General features: G+C 40.0%; 1 protein-coding gene across 1 annotated transcript in view; it reads left to right on the top strand.

Annotated features, from left to right (window-relative positions):
- APP (amyloid beta (A4) precursor protein) overlaps positions 1-15,740 on the top strand; it is a 193,128-nt gene that overhangs the window by 78,722 nt on the left and 98,666 nt on the right. The window contains exon 9 of the mRNA XM_012730693.1: positions 2,569-2,771. Coding sequence (XP_012586147.1) covers positions 2,569-2,771 — 203 coding nt within the window. The remainder of the gene's footprint in view (positions 1-2,568; positions 2,772-15,740) is intronic.

Below are 15,740 nucleotides of genomic sequence, written 5' to 3'. Positions count from 1 at the left end.
AACAAATTGTTTTGTAGACAAGCTCTGGTTTCTGCCAATGGTGCAACCCAAGTTCTATAGGAGAATAGGGAGACAGTGTCCTGGTAAAATTTGGGACACCCGACCAACTGTTCAGTTGAGGATTCTTTTCGAAATGTGATCTCAAGTGGTAGACTTTGATGTAGGGATTTAGGCAATCAAGAAATCCAAATTTTTGCTCCTTTTATCTCTATGGAGATGAAGGCTTATACCAATTGATTATCAATGCCCTGGTTTCTGACCTGTTTCTTCATAGTCTTAAGAATGGTTTGGTTCTTTAGTGTATGAATACCCCATTCATGAGCATACTAATAAATTATTATTAATGTAGTCTGCTTAAGAAGTTTCTCATTTTCTTTAGCCACATGCCTCAACATCTTTGGGTGTTTTCATTATTATGCTTGCATCAGATAGATGTAATCTGTGCAGCAGATGAACCTAATTCAATCAGTTAGGAAGGTAGGCTATTGAAGGCGTCATACACACTATGATAGACCTTTTATAAAAGCCAGAAAATTCTGAGTTAATCAGGAAATTCTGCCCCCTGCTATATTCATCTCTTTATACATCTTTCCCCTTTTTTCACCCTCTATAAAATTACTTGTGTCTGACCACCAGTTTTTGAATTTCCTTTGCATTTTTCCTGTCTCTTCCTAGGTCATAGAACCCTACTGCTCTGTTTTGTCTAGCCTGTTTGAAGCCCTATTTCCCCCTGCTGAGCTCACCCCACACCCCACAGCACCGGGCTTCAGGCCATAGCTGACATACACTCTTCCAGCTCCTCTCTCGTCTCCCAGCAATAACTGCTTGTCAATCAGAATCCCTTCTGGGGTAATAATTCATCGTGTGCTCTCTCCATTTTCTGGTAAATGCCCACATGGCAGCCTCAGTCCCATCACTCTGGGACTTCTTGTCAAATCAGACTGGCAGCAGCTACCTTGGTTACGTCAAAATCCTTCACCACACCTAGGGCCATTTCCTGTGTTGGCTTTACAGTCTGATCAAAGAAGAAACTGATTTCTCCTGTCTGGCCATCTGGCACGTGCTCCACTGTCACTGCTTAACACTTACTCTCGCATCTGCATTTGTCATTTTTCAGATGCTCTCCACCAGGGATGCACCAGCAATTGCATGACCTTACTAGAACTTTCTAATTGTGCTCCAGACAAGCCCCTTCTTTTGCATTCCAGATGAGCTAACTTATTTCTCACCACTGCACTTGAGTATATATTGAACACCATAAATGTTATTTCTGATCCTCTTCCCAATCAGTTGACTAGCTGTTACTGTCTTCTCAGTCCTGCAGCTCTCACTAGTTCTCAGAATGATTGTCTGCAACCACACCACCAGCATCGGTATCCCCTGGAAATAAGCTAGAAATGCAGACTCTCAGACCACTGAATCAAGCTTGGGGAAGGGCCTTGGATGATAGGTGTTTTAATAAGCCATCTGGGTGATGCTGAAATTTGAAAAATAGCTATTGAAATATGAGAAACGAAATCTGTGTTTATCTACAAAATTATTCATGTGGCAACAGCAGTGTATACACCTGGATTGTTCTAGCAGGCTTCCACAACCACTGGGTATTAGATTGATTTAAGCCAGTTTCTTCTTCATCCATTTCTAATTTCAACGTTCAAAAGCAATATTTAAATAGATTCCACCTAGACGTACCTACTATGTAGGTACTATGTGGTTTTCTTCTATACATGATTGAAATTACTCCCTCAATACAGTAAACTCCTATTTTGGCATCTCTCCTCCCTACCTAACCCTTTTTAGTAGACATATTTTTAGAGCAGTTTTAGGTTTACAGAAAATGAGCAAGAACTATAGTCTCATTTCTACCCTTCTCCCCATCCACCCCCTCTGTTTCTCCTTTTATTGACATTTTGTATGAGCGTGATATCTTTGTACCCATATTGAAATGATATTATTAATTAAAGTTCACTGTTTCCGTTAGAGTTCACTTTTTATATTGTACAGTGCTGTGGGGTCAGGCAAGTGTATAACGAGGTGTAACTACTTTAATCCAGTATCATCAAGAGTAATTTCATTGCCCTAAAAATTCCCATGTTCTGCCTTTTCATCCTTCCCTTCCTGACCAAAGGCCTAGACCTCGCAGCCAGCAATTCCCTGCGGTCTCCTCATTTTGCCTTTTCCACAAAGTCATAGAGTAGACTTTAAGCAGACCTTTCCTGACCTGCTACTCCCCTCAGCAGTGTTCTTCATCAGTCAGCCTGTTCTGCTCCCCACTCTGTGTCTGATGAATCCTCTCACTGCCCCTGCACTTCTGGCCAGTACCCAAGTTCTGTATGCACAAATAAATAAATCTTAAAAAAAAAAAAAAAAAAGAAAGAAAGAAAGAAAACAGTTAGACCCATGTGTAAAAACGTTACAGACCTACTAAGCTGATTTGACCGGCTAGCTTCAAGCCTTCTGTGTGTGTTTTTTTCTTGGGTGTCTCCTTTCCTTCAGATTACTGAGATTCTTTGACATTACTTCTGTCCAGAAGTTTAAGTGATCTGTTTTTTCTGTTTCCTGTTTCAGTGAAGATAAAGTGGTGGAAGTAGCAGAGGAGGAGGAAGTTGCTGATGTGGAAGAAGAAGAAGCCGAGGATGATGAGGATGATGAGGATGGTGACGAGGCTGAGGAAGAGGCAGAGGAACCCTATGAAGAGGCCACGGAGAGAACCACCAGCATCGCCACGACCACCACCACCACCACAGAGTCTGTGGAAGAGGTGGTTCGAGGTAATCCACTGTTGCCTTGAATTTTCTTTTCATTTCTTGGAAAAACGAAAATGGTCATACCAGAGTTTGTCATTTCTGTCCACCGTAGCGCACTGCCTTCCCCGTCCAAAAATGAAAATTCACAACAGAACTCTTCCTGTGCCTGGTAAACATTTTTAGCTTAGGAAGCAAACCAATAATTCATTTCAGGTGACATGAAATCCTGATGATACAGTCTATTCTATGCCTTTTATATTTAGCTTAGTAAATCCCAACTTGTTCTACAAAACTTGGCCTAACTAGATGTTACCTCATTTGACAAAGGCATCGTGAGCTGACCCCGTTGGCATTCCCCTAGGACTTGATTTTTATTCCACTCTATTGTCTGTCACTGAGTTCACCACCTACAATCTTATCTCCTGAATGGTGAAGACTGGAATTTAAAAAAAAAAAAAAAAAAAAAAAAACTTTGAATAAAGTGCTTAGATTTCATTAAAGTGGTAGGAGTTCTGGCCAAGTACATTTTTTTTTTCTGGGTAATTATTACATTGGGTAATTGTGTTGTGTTTATATAGCTTTATTAGGACTAGTGACAGTAGATGTAGTTTTACTACTTCAAATGACCTTTTTCTTTTGAATTAATGTTCCTGTTGAGAATATTTTTAATGAAATGAACTAAAAGACCTTCTTTTCTCCATGAAACAGAAATAAACATGCAGTTTATATTAAAGCAAACAGATGTTATTATAGCAACTAGTAAATTGTTAGATTGATCTTCTTAAAGGGATGTAGAGTAAAAGATAGATGGAATATATACAGAATTATCGAGGTTTAATGTATTGGAAACATGTCTAAACATCTATCCACAAATGTTTTAACATTGCCAGTCTTTCTCTTACTTTTTAGGAAGGTTAAAATGATTACGGTTGTTAGATTAGAGCTGCAAATGCCTGATTTTCTCTGCCTCAAGTAGATTTCCTAATTATCTGTAGTACTGTCTTCCCTTCATTGCATTTTTTACAGCTTTATTGAGTATAATCTGCATATCATAAAAATTCACTCATTTTAAGTGTATCTAATTCAGGAGCTTTAATAATAAATTTACCAAATTATACTACTATCACCATTACCAAGTCTGCGCACATTTTCATCCTCCTGATAAGATCCCTTGCACTCTCTCACCGTGAGTCCTGGTTCCCACCTCCAGCCCCAAGCAGGAACTAATCTACTTTCCTTCGCTACAGATTTCCCTTTTCTGGACATTTAACACATGCTCTATTGTGTGTGACTTCTTTTGCTTAACATAATGTTTTTGAGATCTGTGTTTAACTTCTAGCTTTTAAAACTGAGATTATTCTGAGTTAAATATTCAGATTAAAATCCATTAAAAATATCAAGTATTCTTCTACAAAGAATATAATATAAGATGTTTCATGTGATCATTTCCCCACTGAGTGACAGCTTCTTATTCAATATAGCACAGAAGGACTTGTGCAGTACAGATATATTTAAGTAAATACAGTTCGTGTGAGCCACTGCTTTTAAATAGCCAAAGAATTTTTTCCTAGGATTCATTTTTCATATGCTTCCTGGACCACCCATGGCAGATCTGGCCAAATAAAGTTTTCCTGTCAGGAAAAGACAGATTTCTTTTCAGAGCTCCTTTTCTCAAAACTTAAAACAGATTTAATTACAAATGACAGGCGCTAGTGATCCGCAAAAATGGGACTGATGTTCTTGTGCTTTCTGTGAAGAAAGCTGTTTGCATAATCTTTAATGTCCACTTATTCAACATTCATTTTGGAACACTTGTTTGGTACAAACCATTTTTGCTAGTTTCAGTACAGCATTGAATGAAAATACAGGCTTGCTGGCCATCCTGCATGTTTAAATCGTAGGAGGAAATTCAAGTCAAAGAGATACCAAGTCATCTGTGCTGTAAAAATTAGAGTCCAGAACCTATTTAAAGAGTAAAAGATTGGTGAGACAAGGTTATGTGGAGGAGATGGCATTTCAAGTAGAACCAGAAAGCAGATGGTGAGTCTATCAAGGAATTTTGTTTCAGCAGAAGCTAGAGTCAACAGCAAAGGCAAGTGAGACCAATATGGTGCCATGGAAAAGTACATCATTTGATTGGGAGACAACATAAATTAGAGCAGGCATCTTACATAACAGAGTTCTAGGAAATTAGGTTAGAACTGAAATGTGGAGACCTTCAATGCTAGACAGTCAAGTGTGGACAGTAACTGAGGCCGTCAACTGAGGACTCAAAATGAGCTAAGGATTTTGTTGGTAAAAGCAACAAAAAGATTTTGTCTGGATGTTACTGTGCTTAAAGGAATGGGTAAAGAGGAATGGCATAATTTACGCAAACTTAATTCCCACATTCCGGACCAAGATAGAAGTCTCTGGAGATAACAGGGTCTCTTTATGTTCTGAATAAGTCCTGTTCTTTTGCTTTCATTGCTGTCTAAATGTAGCATTATGAGATAGTAAGGTAGAAAAACACAGAGAGATTGTATGTATCCTGTCTTCTATAGAAAGATGAAGGCAATTAACAGAAAAAAATTTTTAAATTTCTAGGAAGTAAGATTTAAAAAAAAAAACTATGGTGTGTATGTGGTGTCCATGGCAGAGGGTTTTCTATATTCCTGGCTAATTCCAATAAAGAAGTAGGAGTTTCAATCATAATTGGGCAACTGTGAGCTCTTCCCTACAGGTCATGAGTGAGAAAAGCAAGTTATGTCCTTCCCTGATTGAGAGCAACAGCTAACTTTGTAAAAGTCTAATCACAAGTCATCTGCTCCAGTGCTGAAAATATAAATTGGAAGTGACTTGCGAAGAAGAGATATTGAAAAGAGGCTTACAATCTAATTTTCAATGTTAATGTTTCAGTGCCCGAGAGAAAATGTGATTTACAGGCATACTTAATAAGAAAATTGTTTCTTCATTAGCAACATATTGCTACTAATACAAGTCCTTAATGGCTTCATAAAAAAAATCCCATACTTTTGCAACCTGTTAAAATCTGAAACAAATTGGCTTTTAGTTCTTTGGGGGAAAAAATATAGGACATTTCAGTGTGGTCATAAAATTTCCAGTCTTGTATTAAAATCAATGACGCCACAGTGGTAGATGTCAGCTCAAGTACTATGAATGGTTCCAGGGGAGAAAGGGATTGTTTGAAAGTCAGCACACTTGTGCACACACCCAGCTGGCTTTCAGGATTTATTGTTTTTGTTGTTAAGAGAAACTTGGGTATTGATCCAGTAGAATAAACCAATACCCATAGGAGTAAAACTGGAATACATTCAGATACCTGTTCCTAACATTTTGTGTTTTGAGGAGGGATGACTTCCTAACCCAAGACATCAGGGTCATTTCTGATCAACCATGAATTCAAACACTAATTAAATATGGGTGTTGTGATAAGTGACAGTACTCTAATTTATGGTTACATCTGGCCCCTTTTGCCCATCCAGAATGACGTTATTATTATTCTGACATTCCTGACCTAGCAGATACTCCTGACCCTGCTCATTGCAAGTCACTGACAAGCGGGGGTGTCGCCATGGGGCTGGCTATTACTGTGCGGTAGCAGATCAAGCTAGAAATCTGGAATGTTCAGGGTGCCCATTCCCCTGAACCAAGACAGTGAAGGCCTAGAGAGCTGTTTTCTGGTTATTCCTGTTTACAGTACTGGTCCCTGCGGAGACCAGGGTGAGGGTCAGGGCTGCTAGGATATTTCCACGACACTGTTGTCAAGCTGGTTCTTTTTCTTTTGTTCATAAATGGACACTGGTGGCGGTGGCTTCCCTTGGAGTGTTGCATTCCTTTGCTATATCGCAAGCTCATTACTTATTACCTAAATTTTAAAATATTTTACCTAAATGACAATACGACCAGGGGTCAGCACACCATAGCCATGGCTCACATGGGCCCATGACCTGGTTCCCCATCAGAACACAGCCAGACCCACTTGTTTGCACATCGTCTGTCCTGCATTCATGCTTCAGAAGCAGAATTCAGTGGTCGCGAAAGACACCGTTGCACCTGTAAAGCTACAATATTTATGATCCAAGCCGTTGTAGAAAACGTCTGATCTTTATCATCAGAAAAATACTCTGACGTTCTTTATATTTCAGATACTGCTGTATCCAGTCTCATTAAGGTAGTTTTATAATGGTTAGAGGTAGATTAGTGTGGTGTTTGAGGGAATTTTTAATTACTTTATGGCCTTGGACTAGTGAAATAACCTTGAGAAGTCTGTTCTTTCACACGTATGGAAGGATGGTGGGGCCCTGCCCTGGTGGCGCAGTGGGTTAAAGCGCAGCACTGTGAAGCTAGCTGCAACATTCCTGGGCCAGGGAGGTGACCCACGTGGCGCGGCAGACCTCACCTGTCTCACCCACTGCTCCCCCCTCTGTCTCTGGTGAATCCTCTCACCATCCCTGTGCCTCTGGCCTATACCCTAATTCTGTGTGCATAAATAAATGAATCTTTTTTTAAAAAAAAAAAAAAGGATATTAATGTTAATTACTTCAGATGTTTGTTGAATGAATTACTTTGGATGATGTATGTTCAACATTGGCCATCCTGAGGGTTAAACATTTTGGCCCTTGGGGCAAGGGTTGAGTTGGTTTTACAAGCGTAGGCCATCCAGAATCGAACCCTGGCTCTACAGCCTATTAACTCTGCAGATTTATATCAATCACATAAACTTTAAGCTTCATTGCCTCCCTCTGCAAAATGGGATTTGATTCTACCTCCCTAATTTTAATCATTTTGTAAGGAGCAAATGAAGTCATCTGTGGGAAGCACTGGTCCAGTTCCCGGTACACATTGGAGTCTGAAGATGGTTATAAGCATCGTCTGATCCTCCAGAGGACTATCAGCTACTAAATTAGGAATCCAAAGGCCATCTAAAAGGTTCTTATAAAACAACTAATGAGATGCATTTATATCTGTTGGGGCAGTAAAACTAATACTTAATAGCTGTACATGAAGAATGTAAAGAAAAGCTTAAAGTAGGGTCCTCCTTAGTAGCACAATGGGTTAACCACCACATTATGAAGCTCTCCTAAGCCACTGCAGCACGAGTTCAATCCCCACTCCGGAGGTGACCCACATGGTGCAGCAGACCTCTCCTGAGCCGCCCGCTGCTCCCCTCAGCAGTGTACTTCGTCGATCTGCCTGTTCTGCTCCCCTCTCTGTCTCTGGTGGATACTCCCACCGCCCCTGTACCTCTGGCCTGTACCCCAGTTCTGTATGCATAAATAAATAAATCTTAAAAAAAAAAGCTTAAATTTATGAGGAACACCTACTATATTAAAATATCTACAGTTCAGTTGTATTAAATCCCAGTTCATTTCAAGATAGTTTTATTTGCCGTGGGTACTTTAAACCTCTTGGAAGTTCGTCTAGGAAACAGACAAAGACACTGCAATCGGTGACTCTTTGACCATCACACGCAGTGATGGAACTAAAAAGTATGATCTAGTGTGGCTTGCTTTGGTGTAGAGATTGAAGTCTGTAAAGTTATCCCCTGTGGTGAGGGAGCACTAATGTGGGAGAAGCCCCCTTTGCTTTGCTGCTGTACATTCCAGCAGCATCAGCCAAGCTCTCCTGGCCCTGACTGATCTGGGGCACAGTGATGGCCACGGGGTGACAGGCTCACGATGCTCCCAGCCATACCTGCACACGCAGTCATGGGGAGAGACAACCTGTCTGACCCACCTGGGAAAAGGCTCCAGGAGCTCAAAGGGGAGAAGAAAAACTCTCAGTCTGGACACAGAAGTTTCAGCTAAGACAGAGGTAGGGAATTGATATGTAAATGATTTTTACGAGAAGGACTCCAAGAAATTGCATAAATAACTGAGGGTGAAAGAACCACCACTCAACAGATCTCGCAGGCCCTTGTTACCTGTCTGTAATAGACGTGACTCTAGCGAGCATGGAATTCACTAATAGCATTCCTGCTCGACACTGATGTTTAACAGTTCACAAAATTTGGGGGAAACTGTGTGTTTGACTTTGTGAGAGAATGTAAAAATATGCACGCACATTTGTGTGAGAAACATCACAGCAGCTTACTGCCCCCAAATGAAAATGTAGGTCTTTGTTGTATGTGTGCAAAAGACGAGAATAAGAGCCCTTTCTTTGGGGCACCTTCACCTCGGTGTCCAGGTGCTCTTGGGCAGGAATGTAGCGTCCTTTCAGTGACATTGACAGAACTAGCATAGGGCTGGGCCTAGGTGTTATTCCAGGTGCCATGCTGGGCACCCATTGGTTTCCAGGCGTTTCCTGTTCGCTCTGATATAGGCAGAGTGAAGCATGATGTTGACAAGCTCTATTCGATGCAATGTGCCAGTCCCAGTTTAGAAAGCCAGTCCCAACTTAGGTAGTTAGGTTGCTTAAATGAGAATAAGGAACAGAAAATTGTGCGGGATATATATATGTAACTACATATATGCTAATATAATAATATAGTATTTATACAAACATCATATAAAATAATGATTGTATTTTATCACATATATGTGTGATAATCTATAAATATTTTCTGTTTTAAAGTGATATTTCTATATGCTCAGATATATAATTATACATGTAATTAATCTACTCTGTAGAAAGAAATGTATTGAGGTACCATTTGCCTACCATCAAGGTCTCACTCAGTATTCAGTGACCTGCACTGTCACATAGTAAGTACAGTTTTGAACTTGACTTTGCTTAAACTTGTACATAGCTGGTTGTGCTTAGTTACCTTTCACCTTCCCTTTCTACACTGTTTTATTTATGTCCAGATTCTCCAATGTGAGAATTATCAAAGACATTAAATACTTTAAATACATTATGTATTTAGTGTTGACATAGACTGTACTTAAAAGTATGGCTGACATGGTGTTTCTCAATCATGAATATCTGGTCAAGTTGCCCAACAGGCTTGGTGAATCCAGTGTCTGGGGTGGCAGGTCTGGAGGGACACCCGAGTTGCAGGTGATGCTGGGCAACGTGTAGACACTTTTGGCCTTTCATGCCCCTCATGCTAGGGGAGACTGAGAGGCAGAACCTGTTGCATCGAGCACCCCACAATGACAAAGAACCGGGAGTCATGGAGCAGACTACATAATGCAGGATGCTGCTCAAGATCAAGATCCTGGCCCCAGTCAGGCGGCATTAGTCAGATGGGAAGCAGGAAAGGAGAGGGGCAAGAAGAAGGAGGGGAAGGCTGGAACTGTATTTCTCATCCGCTGACAGCTTGGTATGTGGATCCAGCCCTGACTCCCCAGTCAGAATTTCCATCTTATCAATAAGGCGTTCCACTGATCAGCTCCTGGGGTCCTTGGTTATACATCAGTCAGAGCCCCCCAGGTTGTTCGGTTATACCTTTTGGTGCAGACCCTTCCCAGAGTGATCCAGCTTTATGCTCGTAATTATGTGAATGGCACCTTGTAGGGTTGGGCTCCTATGTCCGGGCAGTTCTGACCTTGCTTTGGGAATACAGAACTGTGGGTAACAAAATAGAGGCTGGATAGGCCGCCTAGGATTAGGAGACCCACAAGAACCAACCTTCTCTCTGACGTAATCATTCTTAGTATGTGATCCAGTGTCACCAGGTGAAAAAGAATCCTGATATGTCTACCCACTGAGCAATTTTATAAAAATACAACTCTCAGAACCAAGCAAATTAGAAAGCAGTTACAATTTCCCTACATCCATAATTGTTACTAGCTTCACTTATATCCCATGACCCCCTCAGGGATGAGGGGTACCCTCTCGTTGGTGTGGAAGCTGCTTGTTTAATATTGAGGAATTCTGCTAGCATTAAGCATCAGTAGCTTGAAATACCAGTCTTGGAAATCAGCAAATACTATAAATTAAGACTTTTGTTTTTTGCTTTTCTAGACGCAACCATTTTCCCAACTTTCCCCTGCTACTCAACTGACAAAAATCACTTCCTTTTCTTTCCAAAAGATAAGGCATTTTGTCTTTTTCAGACTAATCACACAGCTCAATGAAAAAGAGTTCTATTCCCATAATAAACAGGAAACGGAAGTGTCTAGTATGGGGATATCAATTTGTGAATGCTTGCCAACACACCAGTGGGTCCTGGTGGTTGTGCATGCATAGCAAGTAGATCTGCTCAGGTGGCGCCTTATAAATAATCTCTCATCATGGAGAGACGTGAGAATCAGGTCAGGTATAATTGGTGTGACAGACGTATCAGCTAGCCCGAGAGAATCCACACAATTCAGTAAGAAGCTAACTCACTACAGATATCTTCTAGATACTTCTGTGACAAATTAGCTCCCATCATTTCGTAGTGAGTCAGTGATTTCATTACCATGCACAGCTGTTCCCTTCATTTGTTTATATATTTCAACTCGTATTTGGGGCTTAAGTGAACTTTGTTATAAGACTTTACTTCAAGCTTGCTTGTCTAATTTTACATGATTACTAAGTAATGAATGCCTCATTTATTGCCCTGGGCAGACTGACTTTTGATAGGACATGTTTTGGGGTGGCTATGTGCTGATTTGTGCAAACACATTATAAATTCTCTTTTCCATTAAGGGTACCTATATGTATTATGAAAGTTATATTCTCCAAAAATAACTCATTTTCTAATAGGTTGACTTAAAATATTTTTCATCGGCAAGAATCAAACATACATTTGTTTACTGATTCCTCCACAGAATATAAGATCAGTTCTAATAACTTTGACTCAGGAGTTTTCATCCTATAATAGTAATATTTTGAATAGCAGCAATGACTTAATCAGGCAGGAAAGTCGTCATGACGTACACTGAGGTCAGCCATTTTCAATTTCAGTGGTTTGGATGTTTAGATGCATATAAATCAATGTGTGTATGAGAAACTGAAAAGAAGCATATTCAGTACATTTCAATACTCCTTATTTCATTTGATTTTACTGCTAACAGTAAGCAGGTGATTTATGACACTCAAACTATATTTGTCTTCTTACCTTTGCCCTTCTGATCGCCTATAAAACTGTAAGATATGCAATTTTTTTTAAGATTTATTTATTTGTGCATACAGAACTGGGGTACCGGCCAGAGGTGCAGGGGCGGTGAGAGGATTCACCAGACACAGAGTGGGGAGCAGAACAGGCAGACTGATGAAGTACACTGCTGAGGGGAGCAGCGGCCGGTCAGGAGAGGTCTGCTGTGCCATGTGGATCACCTTTGGGGCAGATGGGGATTGAGCTCATGCTAAAGTGGCTTTAGCTTCTTAAGTGCTGCGCTTTAACCTGCTGCACCACCAGGGAGGGCCCGGATATGCAATTTTTAACTCAAGGAGTATAGATACATTTGTATTAAGAATAAACTGTAATTCACCATATGGAGACATTATGCTATGTGTTTTTGTTGCTATATCACAAAGTCAGAATATATAATTCCCAACTTTTTAACTCTCTAGTTTGACCATGTAGTTGGGAGTTGGGGGGGGTATTCAATGGTGTTTTCTGAAAACTTGAGGATTTAAAATTCTTATATTTCATGCAGTGCTTTTACTTTACATATTTTCCTAGACACTAAGAACAATTAAAATTCAGTTGTTAAAAATGAAATCATAATAAAAAGCTTTAGTATTTTGGAATTATTTTTGTTCATTATTTAAAGTTAATTGCTTTTATGCCCATTAACTTTGTTTTTTGAGATGGCATTATGATTTTTTTGGAAAGTGGGGATTTTCTTATCTCAGTTACTATTTTCACAGCTCTCTTTCGGCTTCATGAATTTTTTAAAAAGTGTAAAATTAGCTTTCCGACTTTGTCCATGGAAAAATTTGCTTGATTTAAAATCCATTTTGAGTTCATTTTTGTGGCTAAACATTATTTGAACAGTGGGTTGCATAATCATTTTATATCACATAGAGAATGCTAGCTTTGCTCCTATCTTGTGTTTATATAATACTGACTTTTGCAAACTGGAATTTGGTGTTGAAAGCAGCACACATTTCAGTGAGGACCTATCACATGAAAAGGCATAAAATGCAGAAAGCTTGTTTTTAAGCATATCGACTCTGACTGTATTGTTTTTGTGTACATTGGCTTATATTAAGTGGTTTTTGTCTTGATGGATGAATCAGCTGTTAGAGAGAGAGAGCCTTCCCTGCCAGCAGAATTCATCTGGAAGAAATATTATGAAAGCCACTTGTGATTTTAAAAATTTAAGATTAAATGTGAATAAGCTAAGACTGGTTCCGTAGTTTGTACCCATGTTTTTATCTAACTTTAAATATTGTTAGTGAAAAGTATCCTGCTTCTTTTATTCTGGACACATTTTTTTCTTTTGTTATTATATGTAACACTTACTTAGAATAGATAGAAATGAAGTTGGTTTGGAATTCAGAAAATAACTTTAGTAAATGATTTCATAATGTGTGTCTTATTTTAGAATTTGAGAAGAAAATGAAGATGAGAAAAGGGAAATGTAGTGTTAATATTCAGACAAATTCTGTTTGGGATTATAGTTACATAACTTTACATGCTTTCCACTTAGTGGATGTTACTGCAAGTAATATTCTATTAATCTTTTAATGATTTTTATAGACTAGAGTGACTTTTTATTCAGGAAAATTACAGTGCTAAACAAGAATTTGTGATCTCTTTGAGATTTCCTTTTCTCTAAATCTAGGCATACAACTTCTAAATGATTCATTTCAAGATTCAACTGCTTAATGACTCCTGAACTTGGTTGGAATCTTGATGGGACAGATTTCCTGGTAGGTTCCCAGTGCTAGAAAAGAATTTAAAAGAAAGTGTCTCAAACCATTTTGGGGAAATGACTTTGAAGCAGTGATTCAAGGGAACAGACAAGACTAGGATTCTAAGGTAAACTAAACTCATTAGCATTCCTCTTATTAGTTTTATTTATTTATTTATTTATTTACACATACAGATAACTGGGTACAGGCCAGAGATGCAGGGGTGGTGAAAGGATTCACTAGAGATAGAGTGGGGAGCAGAGCAGGCAAAATGACGAAGTACACTGCTGAAGGGAGCAGCAGGTGGGTCAGGAGAAGTCTGCTGCGCCATGTGGGTCATCTCCCTGGCCAGGGATCGAACTCATGCTGAAGTGGCTTTAGCTTCTTAGTGCTGTGCTTTAATCTGCTGCATCACCAGGGAGGGCTCCTTATTGGTTTTTTAATGTGATGGTTTTTATTTACATGAGGGGTGGCGGATATGGTAGGCTCATGCAGTGAAAAAGTAGATTGTCACCTAGCATTCCCATCTGCACTACTGTATCACAAGTGTGAACTTGGCCTTGGTCAGTTAACACTTATTCATCTCAGTGCTTCTCCTTGTTCTCTTCTGAGAGTCTCTAGCTGTCTCCTGTGTACTATTCAGACCCTCTGTGAAAGTGTTAGCATAATACAGCCTCAGCTCTGACCTCATGCCCAGCCCTTAACCTCTCCAGACCAAGCAGATTCTCTTTTCAACTACATGGACAATCTTTCTGGAATGCTGAAAAGTTAAAAGATCAAAGAGAGGCCCTCCCTGGTGGATCAGCAGGTTAGGCCACAATACTGCAAGTGGCCATAGTCACTTCAGTGTGAGTTCGATCCCCAGGGCTCTGGAGGTGACCCACATGACTTGGCAGACCTCTCCTGACCCATCCACTGCTCCCCTCAGCAGTGTACTTCGTTGATTTGTCTGTTCTACTCCCCACTGTCTCTGGTGAAGCCTCTCACTACCCCTGCACTTCTGGCATGAACCTCAATTCTGTATGAATAAAAATAAATAAATCTTAAAAAAAAAAAAAGGGAGATCAAAGAGAGCAAACACTTATATAACCCCACAGCAGAGTAGGAATAGAGCTATAACTGAGACATGATAAATGATCCATTCCACTGAGTTCCTCTGAAATCAGCTATACTGCCATAGGAAGTTGATGTTCTAGACACAGCCAGAAAGAAAAGGATGGCTAATGCCAGAAGCTGGTCAACTAGCGATGCTGACAGTTGAAGGGACTGTAATGAGATGCCTTCTCTGACCTGTCCGTGCTCGCTGTGGTTGGAGTAACAGCCCTCGCCGTCAGCAGAGCTGAGCCAACTGTGTGGGGTAGTTGTCTTTTGAAGGTTGCAAATGATATAAACACATTCTCACCTCTTCTACGTTCATCTGTGTCCAAGTTCACTTATGTCTACTTCTCAATAAATAATTATCATTCTGGCTACATTACCTCAACTATCCTTTTGTCTTTGGGTACCATGGAATGGATTGTTAATCCCTGCAACGCCAACACACCCCAAAGTTAAGAAACTTGGTGGGGTCGTGTACCAACAACTGAACACTCAGCAAATGGAGCTGATGTGATGCTGGCCTTACTTTTCAGTTCAATGGGTCAACTAGTTATTTCAGTTCGATGGGTCAACTAGTCTAGTTATTGGAGACTTCAGCAAGAAATATGGACTCATGGTGTACACTGTTCTCTTTATTTCATTGACATATAAATGGATTCTGAGTTCTGGATGCTTGTTGGGGTTCCAAACTGTTGGGGTTTGGAACTTGCTGGGGTTCCAAACTGTCACCAAGGATTTCATAGCCATTTAGAATAAAGTGGAAGAAAAGTAAAATGAATGAAGTAACTTAAAAACCAATATGCCTTTATGTTTCACTCTTGGGACAGGATAACAACCACATATTGTAATGTCATTTGAGGACTAGACTGAGAAGTGTTGCCTGTAGCAGAATTAAGAAATGGTTAATCAGACACATACAAGGGGAAATATTTACGATGGATTATCTCCTTTGGGGCAAATATTTACTATGGATTATCTCCTTTGATCTAGTGCTATTCTTTTACCCCATTACTTTACTGGCACCCACCTGAAGTTCCAGCCCTCTCCCTTAGTACATAGGAGGTAGCCTAGAGGCAAGTTCCTGCCCTTACATAGCTGTGTTATCCATTTTGGGGCTTGAGTCTTAGGGACACACACTTGGTGCTCCAACAGATACAG

Source organism: Condylura cristata, unplaced genomic scaffold (genome assembly GCF_000260355.1).
Source record: "Condylura cristata isolate star-nosed mole 26May11 unplaced genomic scaffold, ConCri1.0 scaffold00003, whole genome shotgun sequence".
NCBI classification, from domain to species: domain Eukaryota; kingdom Metazoa; phylum Chordata; class Mammalia; order Eulipotyphla; family Talpidae; genus Condylura; species Condylura cristata.
The sequence above is the reverse complement of the archived record's forward strand: the minus strand, read 5'-3'. Positions and strand labels throughout refer to the sequence as shown.